General features: G+C 39.8%; 1 protein-coding gene across 9 annotated transcripts in view; it reads right to left on the bottom strand.

Moving 5' to 3' along the window:
* Positions 1-18155: 18155 nt before the first annotated feature.
* Positions 18156-21854, bottom strand: part of tox2 (TOX high mobility group box family member 2) — a 137666-nt gene continuing 133967 nt past the window's right edge. For all 9 annotated transcript variants that reach the window (XM_037769762.1, XM_037769747.1, XM_037769721.1 and 6 more), the window contains one exon: positions 18156-20231. In XM_037769762.1, coding sequence (XP_037625690.1) covers positions 20189-20231 — 43 coding nt within the window. In that variant the 3' untranslated portion in view covers positions 18156-20188. The remainder of the gene's footprint in view (positions 20232-21854) is intronic.

The following is a 21854-nucleotide window of genomic DNA, read 5'->3' as shown; positions in this document are numbered from 1 at the left end:
TACAAAAACACAGTTTTGGTCTCTATAGCTAATATAGCAGTTTTTGACAACTGTACAGGGAATGTATACAACTCACCCATTTACATTATATCAATGCTTAAAGTAAGGCATAATCGAGGGTGTTGCCGTTTTGAGTGACAGGTGGATGCCGTACCAGGTCGCTTAACTGCTAGCTGTCTGCATCACCCCATCCTGCCTCCGCTCCACCGACGATCCACCTCTTTGCCCATTTTTGGATTAGCCGGGAGTTCGGCTCTGTCGCCACTGGCAAGTTGGCGATGGCCAGAGCCACCATGGATGTATAAAGAGACCTGGATACAGTGTCGGTGGCAGGGCCCCGTTCATTACTATGAAAGTTGCTCAGCAGTGCATGAAACAAAAAAAAACTTGACTTGTGAGTATAAAATTCCATAAAATCACCCGGATCTTCTGGCAATCTTCCGCATCCATTGGGCCCATAGAGGAAGCGCTGTGGCGTTTTCTTTAACCCCGCCTCCCAGCCCTCAGTTCAGCCTTGGTCTCCTGGTCATTAGCATGAAAGGACGAAGGAAAATAACTCTGGATTCGGCTATTAGTGCATTTTACAACTTTTAGGACCTAATAATTTAAATAAGGGCTATTATGGGCCCAATGGCATCACGTGATGGACCCGAAAGTTGTAATTCCACTGTTTGGCCACTATGTAAAATTTGCTTCAAAGTCTGGGAGCCACCCACTTTAAGCTTCACAACAGCTTTTCAGAAACCTATGGGTGGCGTCACGGAGACTACGTCCATATTTATACAGTCTATGTACTAAACCCATTGTACGCTACCTGCCCAGTACCAAAACGGCAGACAGACAAAGTAAAGGACTAGCTGGTGGAGCATTTGGCAAGTTTAAGAGACAGATTTTCCCTTAGGAGGTGGTAGAGACCAAAAACAGAGCTAAAAGGACTCCAAGCCAATGCCTAACATTCTGTGTCTGTTTGATATGTTTGCTAACATGTGAGCCACAACAAGGTCAGTGTTGTGTTTTCAGCTTGTCCTGCAATGCCCCATGGCCAAAAAAAAAAATCTATTAAATCAGCTTTAAAAGCCTTTGGTGTGAAACCATGCACAGAAACATGCATAGTATTGTGTTGGTTGCATCAGCCACTGTATCCTGAAGGATTCATTTGAAGCTTAATTTGGATTTAGTGCCCGCCATCATCAAAGAAAACCCAAATTTGGTCAAAGAGGATGAAGTCTTGGCGGAGTTGACACCTGTCAATCAAGCACAAACACTCTCAAATCACATTTCTACTTCTTTATCTTCTTAATTGCTTGATGATTCTCAAAATGGAAACGGAGACATGCATTAGGAGTGAAATTAGCTATTGTGATCCTGACTAGGAATGAATAAAAATGTCTGTCTACCCACCTATCCATCTATCTCCCTGCTCTAATAGCTCTCTCTCAAACAGTCTTGTAAAGTCCTTACAAGTCAGTCCTAATGCACTTTCCATATCCATCTGCAAGTTTTTAATGTCATATCTCATGGTCTTTAACGATCCGTTCCACTGAGCGGCTTCAGACAGCAGATCTAGCCTTCACGCAGTCTTTATTTAACAGTCCCAGTTGGTGGTCTGACAGTTTTATTAAGTCCAGACAGATGTGTAGAATGGGAAGAGCAAAGAAGAAGATGATGATGAGATGCTTAAATCAGCGGGGAGTGTGATGGAGACAGTTAGGCCTGCTGCTAGCCATTGTAAACGGAGCAAGCAAACAGTCCCCTCTTATATGCTTTTACTGTCGTGTTATCAGCGAAGCGCAGATGCTGTTTGTAAAGTGTGTGTGTGTGTGTGTGTGTGTGTGCATATGCTTTTTAAACACACGTGTGCATAACAACAAATGGAAGCGGGAGAGTCTAGCAATAACAAACTGTGACTTGTATATCAGCCATTCAAATCAGAATAGAGTGTTCACATTTGATCATATCTTCTCTCCCCTTTCAGCCCCCCGCTCCTCTTGTTGAGGAGGTTACCATGGTAACGGCAGGGAGCTCTCAGATTGGCTCCGTCCATCTCTTCCCCCCCACCACCCCCACCTGAACTATGGTTTCGCTGCTGAAATTGCCAATCAGCCTCTCAGATCCGCTGGAGAGGAGGGAGGAGATTGTGTGAATATATTTTGATTAACAAAAATGGAAGGGCACTTAGGAGGGAGAGGAAGGGGGGAGAGGATTGTCAGAAAATATGATGTTAGTAAGGGAAAGGGGCTAAGAGAAAATGTTGCACTGGATAGAATGCACTCTGCAATCCCTCCCTTTGTGTTTGAAGCCTGGAGAGCAAACACTGTTACACACAAAGAGAGGGAATATTGACTCTAAATGAGATCGCTGTAACACATTTGCCAATCGGGCGTTATGGTCTTTGTTTGAATTTCCACAATAACAAGGGATATTGTGTAAATGTAGACATGAAAGAATGAAAAGACTGGAGATGAGACAAGTCCAGGCTGATCAACATATGCTCCTGTTTAAAGGAGCATACTGTTTTGTTTTGGTTTGTGATGTTTTTAGCCCAGATTTTATTGTCAAATACAAATTTTGAAGCATGATAATGCAGAGCAGACATTCCAGATCAATCCCCCAGCTGCATTATCAGCCTAAAATAAGGCATTTTTAGCAACTGTGACGAATGTCTCCACTTAAACCTGCAGTAGGCAGTATGTTGTAGGCATCATTGGGCGAAAAATCCATAATAACCTTTCAGCATATTGTAATTCAAGTGCTCTGAGAGATAACTAGACTTCTGCACCTCCTCATGGCTCTGTTTTCAGGCTTTAAAAAAAACTAGCCCGTAACGGAAGACTTTGGCCAATCACAGGTCATTTCAGAGAGAGAGCGTTCCTATTGGCTGTGCTCCAGCTGGTGGGCGGTGCTTGGTATTTCCTCAGCTGATCTCAACATGGCTGCCGAGTGACAAACTTTCTCATTTTACAGCTAAACAGTACACTACAAGATGTTTCTGAAAACATTTGAGGCGAGAAATAGGCATTACAGTAACAGAATATTGATTCATATTTGATCAGCGCTGCCTAGTTTGACCGTTTGATCGGAGTTCGCGAGTGATTGACAGTTGCTCAGAGATAGCAAAGCTCCAGCTCGGCTCTGATTGCTTGTCTTCCTCCGGTCTGTGAAATCTTGCAGATGACATTAGGAGCACTGGAGGACACAGAGGCACATGATTTTTTTCAAATGTCTCATGCACTACTGTCAGGATATAGTGAACGTTTTATAAAAATAACTTTTTTTTAATCATATTTCTACCCACTGCAGCTTTAAAATATATTTTTCCTTACCACCGTGATAACATTGGAAAGCTATTGTTCTTTGGAAGATAGAGGAAAGCATTCACAAATGCAGAAAACATACACACATATGGTTGGCATAAATAGAAATGGGCTAAAATGGGCCAACATCTGATATGATCTAACTGTAACCAATGTGAGGAGTAAATAAACCAAACATAATTGAGTACTACAAGAAGTACATTCATCGTGTTCGCTGCACTACAATCAAATAAACCTGATTATTATTGCACTCCAGCTCCTGCATGTAGTCAATAAAATGTTTCCATAACTGTGGCTTTGCGCTCTCTCTCTCTCTCTCTCTCTCTCTCTCTCTCTCTGTGTTCCTATTCCGGACTAATGACAAGTTTAATGTCCTAAATGCTTTACGGCTTTGGTAAAAATAGTCCTGCGTGAGGCTCCACGCTCAGTATTTTTTAAAAGTTTAACAAATTACAATCTGACATTTTTACAAGTTCTCTTTTCATTTGTACTGTGTCAAGCCCCTCGTAAGACTAATAAATTAGACAATGATGAGACAGTCTTTATTTAAAAGGCGAGGAATCAAAGTGGATTATGTCTTTTTTAAATGACAAAAATTAAAGTGTCCTCCTTAAATAATTGCCCAGGAAGCATTCTAAGATGGCACAGACCCAGCGTGTCCATTTGGCGTCATTTTGACACTTTATTAGTCTCAATTAGAGATTCATCAAGTGCAGCAACACTTTTGCTAAATGAACAACAACTATTGGTAGAGGTGTTGATCAGAGTCACCAGTACAGCTACTAGTGCTTATTGTGTTCACTGTCTCCATCACTTCCTTTGTAAAGCCATCATCACAGTTGTCAACATATAATCACTATTATCATCGTCGTCATTATGAAAGCTGTGCATCTTGTCCTGAGTATTGTACATGTACTGAATCATCTCACTGTATACAGATCAGCAGGCTTTCTTATCAAAAGACAGAACATTTAAATCTCATAAAACTTGAATAGTTCAATATATTTTTGCCAGACTCCAAAGCATCCATTTGATGCTATTTCAGACTTCTACTTCAATACATTTTAGAGACAAATATTGTTTGTTTTACTCCATTACATTTTACTCTATTACATTTATTTGGCATTTATAGTCTAGTAAATAATTACTTTGCTGTTGCAACATTTGATGACCTTAACATGTGAATTTCCATTGATTAAACTAACCAACAGTGTATAGGCTACAGTAGTTCAAATTAGCTCCACCTCGACCAGCTACACTATAAAATGCTGCTTTCACATACAGTATATGTATTAACAATAGCGATACAATAGTACAAAATTTAATATTGTACAACACTGACAGGGGATGTCCTGTTTAGCAGGCTAGTTTTTTTCTGATAATACACAAGTACTTTTATTTCCATAACAATTTAAATGCATGACTTTGTATTTTTACAGTGCTATGTTTTTACTTTTACTCACGTCAGCTTTTTGTGACCAAATTTGTATAATTTTTTACAGCACAAACGTGTTTTAATACAACTGTCAAACTGGTAATTGCAGGAAAAAAAAATACAGGAAAACAAATGAAAAAAACAACAACAACAACAAACAAACAAAACATACAATTCACCCAGTCCAACCCTTTGATGCTTTGCAGTTCATAGAAACTTGACAGTAACTTATAGTGATTTATATCTTTCAGTTACATGTGACATATAGGGTTTATTAGCAGCTCTTGCCTTGTTCTGTAAGATCATTTTCCACTTATTTTTCCATTATTGCGACACCAATAAATTACAGAAGAAAGGAGGCAAAAGGTTGCCGACTACATTTTGATCATTTAACCCAGCAAACCCTCAACCCCCACCTATACCCCTCTCTCCAACCCTCCACCACAGGGATAGTGATACCTTCACAGCCAGAGCATCCTTATTTAGACAGAAGATCTTTTAAGATAGATATCAAGTTTGTCCACGTTAAAATAGGTTTGGTCGTGCATCATTGACTCCTGCTGACAGGTAAGAAATGTCCAAAAAGCTCCGAAGCCGGTGAATACTTGAAATATCATGAGGAGGTTTCCAACGCCATGGACCACCATCTTCTCAGTTGCAGTCAGGCCTGCCAGCCAGACCGTAAGGGAAAGATGAGAATCATCATTTAGAAGATGTACAGCATGCAAGATCCATTGGTAATTGTAACCCCGTTATTTCCTTAAGTGTACTAATAACTTTCCCCCCAAAAAATCAAAAACCCCTGGACATTCCCATACAACATGTAGAAAAGAGCCAGCAGTTCTGTGAAAGCAAAATGAGCAATATAGGTCAGGTACCAGTCCCATCCGATGTCTAATTCTCAGTGTTAGATATGCTTTATGACAAAATTTCAAATGTAAGAACATTTATAAAAGCAATCGTTATTTCTAAAAACTAAAAGACTGTAACAATAGGAAGCCTGCTGTTTAATATATAAACTCTGCAAGGGGTTTCTATCTTTCTAACAACTGTCTTATAGCTGCTGTCTTGGCAGCTTACGTATAAGGATCTAAATCCTTCTTCCACTACTGCAACTAGAAGAGAAGAAGAGGAGTATAGCCTATGTACAATTGTGTCATTTCTACACACAGGTTGTATATTTCATGGCTGTATGTATACTACACGTACATGCAGCAGCAGCAAGCTGTATTGTGGCCCCTGGTTCCATGATATTGTGCAGTGTGTATGACAGCAGACAGATGGCAGTAGATTATTGAGGGAGGAGAGGTCTGACTGGTTTTAATGTCCTGTCAGAAACAGTAGGGGTCTCTGTCTCTCCATACAGAGGAATCACAAAGAGAGGGGGGAGAGACAGAGAGACAGAGAGAGAGAGAGAGAGAGAGAGAGAGAGAGAGAGAGAGAGAGAGAGAGAGCATTTAAGCTTTGATTGGTCCTGACCTAATTCAGAACAGGACATCCCACAATATTCAATACTCTATTTCTTGTTTTCTCTCTCTCTCTCTCCGTCTCTTTTTTTCTCCCTCTTAACACAAAAGGACTAGAGAGAGGAAAGAGGGCAAGAGATTAATACTAAGGCTCGAGCTGAGCAATTCATATTCCAATTGGAGGAGCATGTTATCTATTTTCTCACACTCGTTCATTGTGCTGCTCTTCCTGAGAGGCATTCGAATCAAAGCGGGATTCAACAGGAATCAAACGGGGACTGTCAAGGAACCCGAACAATGGCGACAACAACGACAACGTTTGGTCTAGGTAGAACGTTCCAACCTTGCACAGAACCCAAAAAGGAAACAAACTACGCAATCACTTTCACATCAACTCCTCAATAACCATGTCAAATATGTACAGAGGGGACAGGAGGGGGGTGAGGCTAAAGCTGAGTCCTGTGTCATTGGAAAGTCATTCATCCGAGCTTAATCAATCTGGGTTGTTTGATTCAATTCAAACCGCCTCCCGGGCAGAAGAAGAGAGGGAGAGAAAGGCAGAAAATGAGAGTTGAGCTGAGCTGACTCTTTCTAACTTTGACGAGGCTTCTCTCCATCTCTTGTCTCCTTCATTTTTCTTTCATTCTCTCTCTCTATCGTTCCCTCATCCAACTCCTAGAGGCGGGAATTATAGGTGCTCATTTCATGCTAAGGCATTGCTTTTTTCAGTCACCCAATATTTTTTTTTTTTTTAAATATTGTTATTACTACTGTATGTCTTAAAGACCAGGTTAGGGTTATTAAATATGCCAAAGCGAATTGTATTTTCGCTCAAGTAAGCTCCTTGGAAATATTCCATCAGGGCACCCTTTTATTCTTTCCAAATGTAGTTATGAATTTTAAAGTAGACTTGTATTACTGGAGGAGAGAGGTGTGTGATCAGAATACTGAGCAAAAGCCCAGATTGGAATTTCTTGTTCTTGGAGCATTGAAAGGAGAGACTGTAGCCGTCAACAGGAGGGGTAAAAGAAAATAGAGGTTAATATTGGCAGCTGGTGCTGATGAGCACACTTAAGTTATTTTTTGTCTTTGTTTGAGGCGATGGAAAATGGCCAGATTGCTTTCAGAAAGGTGGCACATCAAAACATTGCACAAAATGAGTGCATAAAACAAGAGAATTACAATAAAAAATGCACATTTTCATTGCTTTTTTAAGGGTTAAAATGCTTTTTTTCCCCCCATAGCAACACCATCATATAGACATTCAGATCCACCACCACAACCGCCCCATCCTGCCTTCATTTTTTGGTATTCATGAGCATATGCTCCTGTGTGAAGTCCCCTGTCAATAAATATGCACAGTCTTAATTGTTCCCATCGTAATTAGACTACAGTTCTGTTCTTTTTGGCTCAGGTGTGTGTTAAAGCTCTTTCTTTTGTTTGTGCTTTGGCACCTCTGATGATTTCCATGACAATCATTTGAGCGAGCGAGGAAGCGAGAAAAAGGGGAGAGAGAGGAGGTGAGAAACAGTTGCTGGAATAAAGCCCCATCTCAATCTGAATAGCTTATTAATAGAGCTGGTCCCAGGCAAACAGATGGCAGCTGCCAAAAACAAACACAGAAATCACAGAAATGAAAAAACCCTAATTCAATTAGGTGGGAAGCATTCCTCACTGCAGCAGTTATTGAGCAGTTTCCATTAATTTGATAATCCGTTTTTTTTTTTTTTAAAGAAACATATTAAAGTGCCTTTTCCAGAATGTTCTCCTGTGTTTATTATCTGAGGCTGACAAGCAGAGAAAGAAGAGGCCGCGAGCTGCATGTATGTGGGTGTGAGAAGAAAACAGGATTTAAGTCATTACTGGCTCACGGTTAACAAATGCAATTAAACTCACTAATGAATGATAAGATTGCAGTGTGTATAATATGAATTTATGGCTCATATTAAAGGAGTCCACCTGATCTGTGACTTAGGTTTCTGGGCTGCTCACATATTAGCTTTTATAATAGAGAGAAAATAGAAAAATCAATAGGTTTTTGGAGGTTATGGGTGATGCTGTGTCTTCATCTAAGGGATTGTTTTAGAGCTGTCCACATTAGGGTTTCATCGTCTTGGGACTCAGCAGACAGGAAGCTGTAGAAAACTGTAGAACATCCTTTCAGCCATGTTAGTGTCGTGGCTCTTGGGATGGCAATGTCGGTCTGTCAATCGACTGAAATATCTCAACTACTACTGGATGGGTTGCAGTGGAATTTTGTACGGACATGCACGGTACCCAGAGGAAGAATCCTACTAACTTTGGTGATGCCCTGACTTTTCCTCCAGTGCCACCATGAGATCAGAATTTCCATCTGTACAATGCTTTGGTTTTGCAAAGCATTTTGCTGCAAAACGAGCAAACGTTGGCTTTTTAACATGCTGAACTAAGATGGTGAACATTATATTTGCTTAATGTTAGCAGTGTCATCGTGAGCATGCTAGCATACCGATGTTACCATTTAGCTCATGGTACTATGGTGCCTAAGTACAGCCTCAAAGTGACGCCATGGCTGTAGACTCTTACGTAGCGTTCCAAATTGCATACTTTTTTCTCTGCAGCTGCCCTTACAAAGTATGTACTGTTGCATGCAGTATGCACATAATTAGGACGTACTACTTTGTCATAACATTGCGCTTTGAACTTTGACCCTTTTGCTCATATCTGTCGCACTCCGTAGCGGGAAATTTTAAGTAACTAAATGCAGCCTATATTAATCTATTAATTAACGTTTTACCAGTAGGCTACCTCCGGGTCTGAGAAGTGAAGCCAATGCAGAAGTGCCTTAAACTTGCATTCTTTCTAATAGCCAGCAGGGGGCGACTCCTCTGGTTGCATAAAAGAAGTCTGATTGTATAGAAGTCTATGAGAAACTGACCCTACTTCTCACTTGATTTATTACCTCAGTAAACATTGTAAACATGAGTTTATGGTCTCAATCGCTAGTTTCAAGTCTTCTTAAATACAGCATGATGTTCATTTAGTAAATTATGGTCCCATTTAGAGTCAAATAGACCATAAAGCAGGGGATGCTTTAGGTTGTGGCTACCTTGTGATTGACAGGTCGCTACCGCGGCGTTGTCCGGTCTGGGAGTCGTCCGTGTTTTTGTCTTACAACTCTAACCCTTTCACAGTGTGTTTTCAGTTCATGAAAGTTAATTATAACCTATAACCATTGTAACCTTCGCCTGAAAATGTCTTGTTCAGCGCTTGGTTGTACTTAGCTTCACCCTCTCGTGTCACTTCTGGTTGCAAACAAACATGGCGGAAGACAAAAACCAAGATGGCAATGCCAAAAATGACGAACTTGAGGCTCAAAACGGCAGTCCACAAACCAATGGGTGACGTCACGGTGACACGTTCCCTTCTTATATACAGTGTATGCGTTATACACACAACAATATGTAACATTAGTAGTCTACTTACACTTGCACTGTCTGTCATTGCGGCTTCTGTCAATTTGCTGTCAATAAACTGTCAGTGGCTGTCATCTATCTGTAACCTATTCCCTTTCTCTTGGTTTTGCGTCACTAGTGATGTATCTTCTGCTGCGCAGAGGATTGTAGTTCAGAACAACCAGAAAAGCATGCTTGCTTGTATACTGCAAAATACGACCGGATGCAGTAGGACATTTTTGGCATACTGCATTTGGCATATTATGTATTGGGACATACTACATTTTTTTTCTTTCAAACTAAATACTATGGTAGAATGGGAACTGGAACACACAGTCTCAAATCCTGTGTATAAAAGTAGCAGGGTGGCATCAAAATCATTCAAAAGCATTCAAACTTCTCACAGATAAGGTTAAATTTACAATGGCTGAGTCCAAAAATTCAGTAGAATTTCAGCTCCAAGGATTCTCTTTAGTATTCTTCCCCAATCTGAACTCCTGACCTGCTCACACAGCTGCTGCCCTTCTCCATGGAAAATGAACTCATCATTGATAAAGATATTCTGGTGTAATTTCACCTACTGTACTGACAAGATTCAAAGAATGGATGGGTACCATTGAGAAATGAGTTGAATGCTTTTCACTAAGAACTAATATTTATTTGTAAAACCCACACGTCGTCGCCATGTGGCCTTCATCAGGGTTCGTGTGGCTGCACCTGGAACTCTCAGCGAATGATTTAGCCCAGGATGATCCTTTGAATTGAATCCCAAGTTAGAATTCAATCCACATTTTTTCACCCCCTCCAAACCTTTTAAGTCAATTTCTTTAAAACCAGGGAGACTGATTGAAAACACTTTGGAGTGACAGAAAGTATCATTACTTGGAAGAGAGAGAGAGAGAGAGAGAGAGAGAGGGAGAAAACTCAAGAAAGAGAAAGAGAAGATTCTGGTTTATTTGATTCTAATGAATGCAGATGCACCTGACAAAAATAAATGTCCCTTGGGAAGAAAGAAAGTTTGTCTCACAGACATAAATGAAGAGTGATAGGGCTTAAAGATGGAATGATATATTGGATTTGAAATATGAAAATTGCAAACAAGCACAAAGCATTCTGGATTGTGCAGGTAAATAAACACTGATTAGTAAAGATGAGAAATACTTGACATACCACGTGTCAGACACAATGGAGCTCACAGTGACCAAACAAGACAATCCAGTTTGTCCTCACTCTAACTTCCTTTGAGTTAGTGCTCAAATTAACTTTTATAATATATTTGCCAAATGTGACAATTTTTCAGAGCTTAATAGATTATTGGCTTGTTAGCAGTGTTATATGTAGTTCATTCCACCTACCAGTAGGTAGCGCAAAAAAAATTTGTAGTAGTGGCTAAACGGTGGTATAACAACTTTGTATCCGTCACGTGATACCATTTGGCCCAAAAAGACTTTTCCCCATAGACTTACATTCGGAAAGAGACGTCTGTAACTCAGCCAATAATTTTTTTTTAGGTGAATCAACCTCCCAGTATGAACACTTGAATAGCCCTTATTTAAATCATTAGGTCCTAAAAGTTGTAAAATGCACTAATAGCCGAATCCAGAGTTATTTCCCTTCCTCCGTTCATGTGAATGAGACCCAGACCGAGGCTGGAGCGAGGGCTGGGAGGCGGAGTTAGCAAGCCGTGACGACAGCATGACGGCTTTGACCCCGTGACCGAGCCATTCGACTGAACAGACGCTACTGCGCCCGCGCCATGGGCCCAATGGATGCGGAGGATCGCCGGAAGATCCGGGTACTTTTCCACTCGGAAGTCGAGCCATTTTGGCATCATGCGCCACTGAGAAACTTTCATAGGAATGAACGGGGCCCTGCCTCCAACGCTGTATCCAGTTCTCTGAATACATCCATGCATGGGACCTTATTTCGGAAAAGACATTTTTTTTTTTATTCCGGAATTGCGCCATGAATCACACATACGGTAAGATGTTTGTCAATTTAAAACATCATTTTGCAAGTCAAGAAAGAAGCAGTTTGCTGTAGTATCATTTAGTTTTGTGTGAAACCGCTCGGTGAACTACATCTCTCTTTTTGCACAATATACGTCACCAACACTAGCTAGCTGGCTAACTTAGCTATGTTCCACGCACAAATGAAACACGACTTCATTAACACTGAAACTAACACCTCCCTTTCATTTCCATTCTATGCGAGCTAAGGGGCAAAAAAAATATGCACTTCCGGTTGCGAAGCAAGTAGAGTTCACCAAATTCAACTTTGGTGAACTCTCAAAGTTCAAAGAGCTCCACAGTGGAGAGCAAAACCAAAAAGACAGTAAACATGTGTATAGCATTTAGCAGTGGCTACCATCCCAGACAGCTCAGGTTTACACAATTAAGCATATGACAATACAGTTACCACCAAACTTTGACAATTTATTTGGTATAAAGAATATTTATTGCAAATTTCATCAAATTAATTTTAAATTGAGCGTTTATTTATAGTCCCAGAAGAAGACGCAAGTGCTAACTTGCACTTTTAGCTACTAGTCACAGCTAGCAATCTCATTTTTCTGACCATCTTTTTTTCTTTTTTTCAAGAAGATCAGTATTTGTATTAACTGAGTAGCATTAGCCAAACTTAACTAAGAAATATCTCCATTAGGCCTCAAAAATGGCACTGTGTTGCGTGGTTCCTTTTTTTCATACTTCTTGAGAGTGCAGGATTTTTCTGCTTTCAGAAGACGACTTGAGATTCTGGGAGATATTTGGCATTTTGAGCGCTAATGTTAGCTCGCTAAAACAGCCTGTACACCCTCATGTCTTCCTAAATACTTGGCCGTTTCATTTTTGGTGTTGGCATGTCTGAACCGTTTGATTGTTCCTTTGTTTGTATGTTGTCAAAAGAAGGATGTGATCTACCAAAGGACCAATATGTATCTTTTTTTTTAAACCATACGGCTCACTGCATGGGAGAAATTGAGAGATATAATATCGAGAGATAGCTGGAAAAGCTTTTTTTTCTGCACTAGAAGTAATTAGCTGTTGCTATGAGAGAATTAGAAAACATGAACAACCATTTAATGCTTTTATTTTCATAAAATCTTTCCTAAATATTCAGTGTTTGATAATTAAATGAGTAAATTGAGCAATGCTGGGTGTCATAGCGATGAGTGAAAGTGTAAAAATGCATTGTGAAGTTACATTTACTGTATATTGGCAAAGCATGTCCCACAGCTTGGTTGCTATGGTGCCGATTTTAAGAACATGGACCTTTTTCACCAACCAAATGCTAGTACTAGTCTATTATACAACATGCCAACATGTTGCACTATATTCAATTGAATCCTTTCCCAATCTCATCTTCGAGCCTATTCAAATAGTGTTACATGCCATGTGCATGACAGAGCTGAATACCTTACTTCCTGAGTAACTATTTTGTATTTTCATAACAAGCCTTTAATCCCAAACATCTGGACCAGAACCTTGTTACACTAACACAGCCATTTCTCTCTAACACTCCCTCCAACATACAATTATTGGAGGATCTAAGGTGCAGCATGTGTGGGCGATATTGCTCAAATAGAGCAGCTGCGGCGTTTAACAAACATCTGAAATGACTGCATATGGCTGGTCCCGTTTTTTGTGGCTCCAGTGTGAGTGAGGTGATCCAGGGCAGAGACCTGACTTTCACAGACGACTGCAGGGGTGATGAGAAAATAGTTATGTATGTGGTTCTCAATCTGACTCATCTCCACTTCAAGTGAAGACTTAAGAACTGCTGAGATGGAGAAATGTGAGGCACTATTATTTTACCTCTTACTCAGTGAGCACAGTGGTGTTCTCTTCAGGGATGTGGGCTCCTGCCCCGTACAGCCCACAGCCAAATGAGAAAGAGAGAGAGAGAGAGAGACTTCTTATCAAACAAGTCTTCTCTTTGTGGCCACCATTTGCTTAATGCTCTGGCTCCAACCACGATTTCCACGTGTTCGTAAAGATCAAAAGTGCAATATCGGCTTGTTAAAAAAATCTGCCAGACATATGCAGCTTCTGAAATATGAACACAATCAGATGCTTCTCTAAAAGAGAGCTCAAAAAGAAAACATAAAGCGATATGAAATAAAAAGCAAATTAGATGTTATTTCATACATGCAAAGCTATAGTTTTAAATATAGTAACTGCTGTTCCAATCCAACAAAGAGCACCTCCAATAATATGACATGCTTGTGGCACTAACATTTGTAAGGAAAAATGTTTTTGTGCAGACCAGCTTCCTTAAAAAAACAAAACATCCGTATAGGTCGTCTGTGCAAGCAGCTTATTACGACCCATATTTACGTTTATTTTTTAGGCGGCAACTTCTAGTGGCCGTATTAGCTATGACCATGTATGCCCGTTCATTCCTATGAAGCATATGAAGCAAAAAATAAAAAGTCTGACTAGATTTCCCAGATATTTCGGCGATCTTTCGTATCCATGGGGCCCATAACAAGCACACTAGCGTTTCCCCGCTTCTTAGCCCTCAGCCTTAGCCTCCTTCTGAACAAAGGAAGGACAGTAACTCTGTATTTGGCTATGAGTGCATTTTCCAACTTTTAAAACCTAATGATTTAATTAAGGGCCATTTTAAGTGTTCATACTGGGAAGTTGGTTTACCTAAAAAAACAAAAAAGCGCTATGCACACACAAACACGGTCTCATCCCAACACATCACACTGCCGCTTTGTCATATCCCTTGGCGTCACTTTAGGTTTAGGCATAAAAAACACTTAATTAGGTTTAGGAAGGCGGTTTGAAGCACAGGACAGGAACAGTGGCCTCCTGGATGAAGTGTGTCTTTTCACGCTTTAAACTACATCACCACTGTCCCGCCGCACTTTCTCTGAGCGTTTACTATTGAAGCGGATGAGTTTTCATTGTAGTTAATGGAAAGCCCGGTGCGTCTCATACAGGTGCACCTTGTGTGGCCGTATCACACGCCGACGACCGTGACAAAGTGTCGGTACTTGACGGCCTAAAGGGTTACCCAGTGCAGTGTTGGTATTTGCACCATTTGCCAGCTTATTTAATTGTGATTTTCAGTCACTTTTATAAAAATAGTTGTGTTATTTTGGACATACAATGTCATAATACTATTTACTAATGATCCTGCAGTGTGTGAGGCAGAAAGTAGCCAAATTGATATCGAGACATTCTAATTTGGTTTAATCCAGTCATAGAGAGAAAGTCTTCATCTCTTGATGTTTCACAATGAGTCTCAGGAGAATTTGCTATGTAAAAAAAATTGCAGCCCCGATTCTTTGAAAGACAACTTTATTATTTGCAATATCAGAAAAACAGGAAATGGACCAAATTTGGCCACCGCAGGCAGCACCTGGTGGTTGTCAAAGCTGACATAGCATACACGCTGGATTACATAAACATCTACAGGTGTGAAACCACAAGTGTGCTTTGTGTGCCTCACGTGTTATGTCCTATGTGTTATATTTTGTCACCCCTTGTTTGCTCCGGGGTTTTGTTGCATAGTTATGAGAATGCAAGCTGAAACTGTCATGTCAAATAATGATAACCCAGTTTGTTCCAGACAGAGGTCTTCGACAAAAGAAAAAACATGACTTTGATGAAATCATTAATAATTTACAACTTCTGCTAAGTTGCTAATTATGCTAAATTAAAAAGTACTCCAGAATGAAGTCACAATTGAAATATGTAGTGTAAAATATTGTATTTTGTCGATGTACTAATTCACTTTGTGCAGTACAGTCAGCATAAAAAAAAAAACCTTAACTGATTCTGAACACAAAGTGAAACCCATTTCTTGTTAAAACCACCCACATTTCCTGCTGCTTGTTGCTTCACCGCAGCACCAAAGTTGCAACTGAAACGTTTTGCCTGTGTGCTACAGTAGCTTGTCTGTGAGAGGCTCGGTATGTCTGGTGCTCTCTGCGTGTATACGAGCCTTTAGCTCACCCATAGACACCCGCTGACCTTCTGGCCTGCATCACTCTAAACTCAAAGGACAGATAAGCTCCAGCTAGCTAGCTGTCTCATGTGGTCAGATTAACCATATTTATATTCACGCTCGCACGAAAAGTGATGGTGCATTGCTCCACCACAACAAATGAAGTACATTTTTTAAGAAAATAAACGTTTTTTGTGACAGGGAGGATCTTACAAGCGTGTTGGTGATGGAAATTTTCCACCGTTGGCTGAGAGACTCCACAGTCGAACACTCACACACGCTGAGGTTGACCTCAGATTCAGCATCTACAAACATGCTCACCCTGTTGTACATGCACGGTTATATTTTTAATAATCAGTTGCACACAAATAAATTAATAACTCATGTGGCAGTCATGCTCATAGAGAGTTTCCAACACTGAGAAACATTTATCAGAACTTGCTTTGTTTTACTGAGTCTAACATTGTCCTGAAATATTTCATTTTCAGGACGCTGGACTTGTTTCATCATTAAACAAACCTCATTAAATTTGTGCAATTTTGTTAATAGTCTGTTTATTGTCAATACTGTATATACTTCTCCTATTTTTATACTTCCTTCTATTTAAATGGTTCATATTTTGTTACACTTTGTATAGCTCGTTTTTTACTGTGTTAGCTGATGCATCTTGTTTTTTTGCATTATACCCTTAGCTGCTGTACACTGCACATTTCCCCACTGTGGGACTAATAAAGGAATATCTTATCTTATCTTATCTTAAAAAATAATTTGGTTGAATGAAAGATTCACTGTGTTTTAACTCATTTTATGTCGCCTAAAGACCATATCAAACACATGGGTCCAAAAGGACAGGCTGTTCACTGTAAAGCGTTCTTAGCTATACCTACGAAAAGTAATGCACTTTAATTTGTATATATATATCCCATAACATAACTTTGTTTGTAATCCACGTAATTGTGAACAAGGAATTATAAAGAGCGTACGTCGTGTAGGGAGGAGGTCGGGGTGGATGGGACAGGTCAAAAAACACCAGACTTTCACCCAGCAGACTGGTGTTCGTACCTTGTGTGAAACCAACGTTGATTTGTTTGTCACATAACTTCCGTATTTAAGTTACACCACTTCTGGAGTTATTTTAATTCAAACCATGATCTTTTCCTACACCTAACTAAGTAGTTTTGTTGCCTAAATCTAACCAATCCAGAAGTTAATTTTGAAAAGTCTGGAAGCGGAAAATTGACACGTGCGTCCCATGTTGCTGCACATTTGTAAGAAAACGCACAAAAAATGAGGAATAACTTAGTAAAATATCATACGAACCGTTGTATGAGGATACGTTGAAAAGAAAACACAAAATAAGGTGAATCATTAAAATGATTTGTTTTAATGCACTATAGTAAGTTATAGTGGTTTTGCATCTTTTTTATTTTGCTACCTTCTTAATGTACATCACACAGACCTCGCCTTTGTCAACCAGCCTGCTCTAAACTGATGCCATCCATTTCGTCACTGCAGTGGTCTTTGGGATTCTCTTGAAACCAACAAGACCGCTGCATTCACCTTCTTCTCTTCTCAATGGCATCCTCCTCCCCCCCATAAATTGTAGCTTTTCATTCTCCGTCGGCCTCATGACTTTGACTCCGAGACGAGGGATGGGATTAAGGGCGCTGACGGGAGTGTCAAAGTGATACTGTCTTCTCGCAGTATTTACTACAGTATCACTACAGACAACGACTGCCAGAGAGCTCATCTGTGTACGACAGAGAGACTGTGTAGTAAAGAAAAATAAGATGTATGCACAAATATAATACAGCTAGAGAGGAGAGGCAACACCCAAAACACAGAATAGGAAGAAATAAAAACACACAACTGTGTATATACACAAAAGGCACAGACTGTGTGGCTGCACCCAAAACCTCTTTTATCTCATATTGTATTGAGACTGTGATTTTCATATAATGTGTGTCATATCACAAAGTGGCAGGTTCTCCAATTGTGCAATAATGATCTATTTGCCAATTCAATACTATTGAGGAAGAGACGGCAGGCAGACGTAAAATGAATAAAACATTGAATGGAGCGATCGTGACAGTTCCATTTCAATCTCTCTCTTCTCTCAGAAAGTCTCTAAGAAGACTCGTGTGCAATTGGGGTAAAATCAGTACTTGGACGGTTGCCTGAGTTTGTGTGCACATTGCGTTTCTCTGTTCTCTTTATCTCACACTAGACGCCTACGATGCACCACTTTCACAAGCAAAGCAAACGTCTTCTCGCATCTGCTCTCTTGTTTGTTAAGATAGTTTACTGGCAATATCCACGCTGGCTGGTGTACTCTGTATCCACGGCTAATTAGCTAATGCCATCGGAGCCCTGAGCTAAATATAAAGATGGGATACAAATGTGACCCTCGTAAGTGCAAATAAGGTACAGTGAGTTGGGGGTGTTGGTGGATCTTTAAAACAATGATTACTTAAAAAAAAGAAAGAGGTGTGATCATCTCATTAGAGAAGAAGTCTACAGGGAAATTAACAGACATCAGGCGTGATCACTTTTAAACTTTTTTTTATTATGCAGGTTTGAAATAAAAGAAGCATTGTGACACAAACAGATGCTGCTGGCAAGAAGAAAAAAAAAAGGAGCAGCACCCAAAATGTAAAAAATAAAGAAAAAAAAAAACTGTGGTCATCGGCATTTTTATCAAACCAAAGGAAACTAAACAATAAAATAAGAATAAAAATACACCTCCATTGTAAGAAGCAAAAGTGATCTAATTCCTTTCATAAATAAGAAAACCTGTCAAATGGCTGATGATGGGTAAACTAGCGAAAACAATATATCGATAACCATTTAAAATATTTATCATTACTGGCTTTACAAATAAAATAACTACAATTGGCAGGTTTTTTTTTTTTATTATTTTTTACACAACTTAAAATGTTATAGTTCTGTAACAACTAAAATTATGCTACAGTAAAGAGATAAATACAGATGTCTTTGTCAGCAAAATGCATTTCTGTTAATCACACAAAAAAGTTAAAAAGATGAGATCAACACAACCAAACACCAAGTAGAAACTTATAAAAAAAAATCACCGTAATGTGGATGTGATGGCTCCATTCACATATTTCATTACTTCACTTCTGCATGTCGAGGAGACAGAATTGACATTATGGTCAGACAAAATAAGAAAAGGGAGGTGGTGGTGGTGGGGTGGGGTTGGGGGGGGGGGCATTTTGAGGCAATATCTTTTTTTTTCTCCACCTGCAACATTATATCTCATTTTTATCTCACAGCGTTTCTTTCTATCTCTTTCCCTCTCTGTCTCTCACCTGGCTCTTTTCCATTTAATGATCTGCAGGACACATATTGTGTATTCAGTTTTAGATTGAACTTTATTGGAAAAAAAACACACCAGTGAGCACAGATTTAATGCAAGAACGAGAGTGTGAAATACTCCTCTGAAAATCCAGCTGCACAAGGCTGTTAAAATTCACGAGAAAGACTCGACACCCGAACACTGAGACACTCCCGCACGCGCACGTGTCTGTCCACGCGCACATACACACTTCACACGTCATGAATGGGGGTACATTCTAACGTCCAGACACACACACACACTCACACACACACACACACACACCCACACACCCACACACAGAATGACTTACATGTAATATTAAAGAAGAAACAAATCTATCTGGACTTCCAATTCCCAATTTGATCCCATAAAAGTGATATTTACAATCACACTGTGACAGCTCAGTAGACCTCAACAGGTCTTTAATATTAAAAAAAACGATTCTTTTTGTTTTGTTTCCCCACCCAAGCTTTTTGTATCAATTTGCAGGCCCTTAAGCGAAGCTACCGTAACATCAAAGCCTGCGCTGAACCTACTAGAAGTTAATATTTCTCTACAGTACAGGGCCCAACGCTTATTGGCAAAAAAAAAATAAAGAAAAAAGATTTTTCGCAAGCCAGAAATAAATAAAACAGCAACGACAACAACAACGAAAAAGAAACAAACAAAAAAAAAAACACAAAAGGAAAAATTAAAATGATTAAAGAAGAGGAAGAGTATTTTTTTGTCTTCTCATTCTAATTAAAGCTGGATGGGGTCCCTGAGGGGACTTTGATGGTGAGTGCTCTACAGCCCGGCCTGTATCAGAGACGGCGTAGACGCACAACTCAGAGAGGAAGGGGTGGGGAGGTAAGAGGGAGGGAGGGATGGGGGGCCTTATAAGTGCTTGGCAAATTTTAAACAGCAAGAGGACTGCTAATACATTAAGTGGTACAGACAGCAGTCATCTATAGTCAAAAAACTCTGGTCACAAATTTGTCTAGAAACTGAGAGAAATAATAATTACATTGACAAAAAAAGGTGGCGGTGGTGGTGGTGATTCGGGAGGCGGAATGTGTGTTTGTGTGTGTGTGTGTGTGTGTGTGTGTGTGTGTGTCTGTCTATGTGTGTTATTGTATGTTAAGTGTGTATCAGAAGAGAAGGTTTGGGGGGATAGGGGTGAGGGGGGTGAGAGTAGACTCCTCGGTGTCGTATTTGTCGACAGAGCATGATCTTCAGTTTCAGGTGAGGTAGAGTGGCTTGTCCCTGCCAATCATGCTGCCACTGGAGAGGAAAAATAAGACATAAAAAACAGAAGCACAGGTTAGATTACAAACAAGGACACAATGTTAAAGAATAGAAGGATTCACACTATAGGGCTGTTAATGTGCTAATAACGCCGTCATGCAAATTCATTTTTAAGGCCACTAAATTCGTTAACGCATTAACTCAATCGATCTTTCGGAGGTTGTAGCGGGCTCAGCTTTAAAGCTAGAGTGAGGATACTGGTATCCCATGAAACTAGAAAACCCATATTAGCTCGTCAGAAAGGAGGCTAAATAAGGCTCCAAACGCTAAAGTACACTAAATTTTGTTGAGAATGGTGTCCCTTGACCTCTGACCTCAAGATATTTGACTGAAAATGGGTTCTATGGGTACCCACGAGTCTCCCCTTTACAGACATGCCCACTTTATGATAACCACATGCAGTTTGGGGCAAGTCATAGTCAAGTCAGCACACTGACACACTGACAGCTGTTGTTGCCTGTTGGGCTGCAGTTTGCTATGTTATGATTTAAGGATATTTATGCTAAATGCAGTACTTGTGAGGGTTTCTGGACAATATTTGTCATTGTTTTGTGTTGTTAACTGATTTCCAGTAATAAATATATACATACATTCATATAAAGATACGTATTTGTCCACTCCCATGTTGATAAGAGTATTAAATACTTGACAAATCTCCCTTTAAGATACATTTTGAAGAGATAAAAAAAATTGTGATTAATCACAATTAAATATTATTACATCGATTGAAAGCCCTAATTGAAACACAAAAGGAGGTATAATTTCCTCCGATTGCAAATACTTTACATGACCACAATTTAAGCCAGAACACCCATTCTCTTAGCTTCTACCTAACTACCAAACACAAAATTAAACGACACATTTCATACTACTTTAGCTTGAATATCTCCCCGTGCTGCAGGACTGCACTGGCTGCCAAACCGTTTAGTACAATAACAGTGAAAACTTGTGCTAGGAACATCTGTTTTTCACCGCTGTCTGACAAACACATGACAAGCTCTATTATCTCACCATTACCTCTCCAGCTGTCTCCCCTGTCTCGCTGGAACGGAGCTGACAATTTTCAACACTTATATTGTGAAAGCAGTGGGAGAGACGTCTGACAAGATTATATATGCTTATTCCTGAGCTCTGGTCTAAGACGTGGATTGGACTGTATCTATCCAGGCTGTTCTCATACACCGTTTGTAGCTATACCTATGAAAAGTAATACACTTTGATTCATGTATATCCCACAAAATCAATTTGTACGTAATCATGAACCAGGAAGTATAAAGAGCGATGAAAGCTGCATAGGCAGGAGGTCGGGGTGGATGGGTGGGTCAAAAAACACAGACCTTTTACCCAGTTCATACCCCGTGTGAAACCAATACCAAATCATGTTGTTTCCTGTGAAGACGGAAGTTTCTTTTGAAAAGACTGGGGTGGAAATTGACACGTGCGTCACTCGTAGGAAAACGCACAAAAAAATGAGAAATAACTTTTTGTAAGATATCATACGAACTGTTGTATGAGGATACGTTGCAAAAGTAAATGGGGAATATTTCAACTTTTACGTTGACCAGAAGTCAACGTTGATTTATTTGTCACATAACTTCC

Source organism: Sebastes umbrosus, chromosome 1, assembly GCF_015220745.1.
Source record: "Sebastes umbrosus isolate fSebUmb1 chromosome 1, fSebUmb1.pri, whole genome shotgun sequence".
NCBI classification, from domain to species: domain Eukaryota; kingdom Metazoa; phylum Chordata; class Actinopteri; order Perciformes; family Sebastidae; genus Sebastes; species Sebastes umbrosus.
Note: the sequence above shows the minus strand (reverse complement) of the source record. Positions and strands in the feature narration are given on the sequence as shown.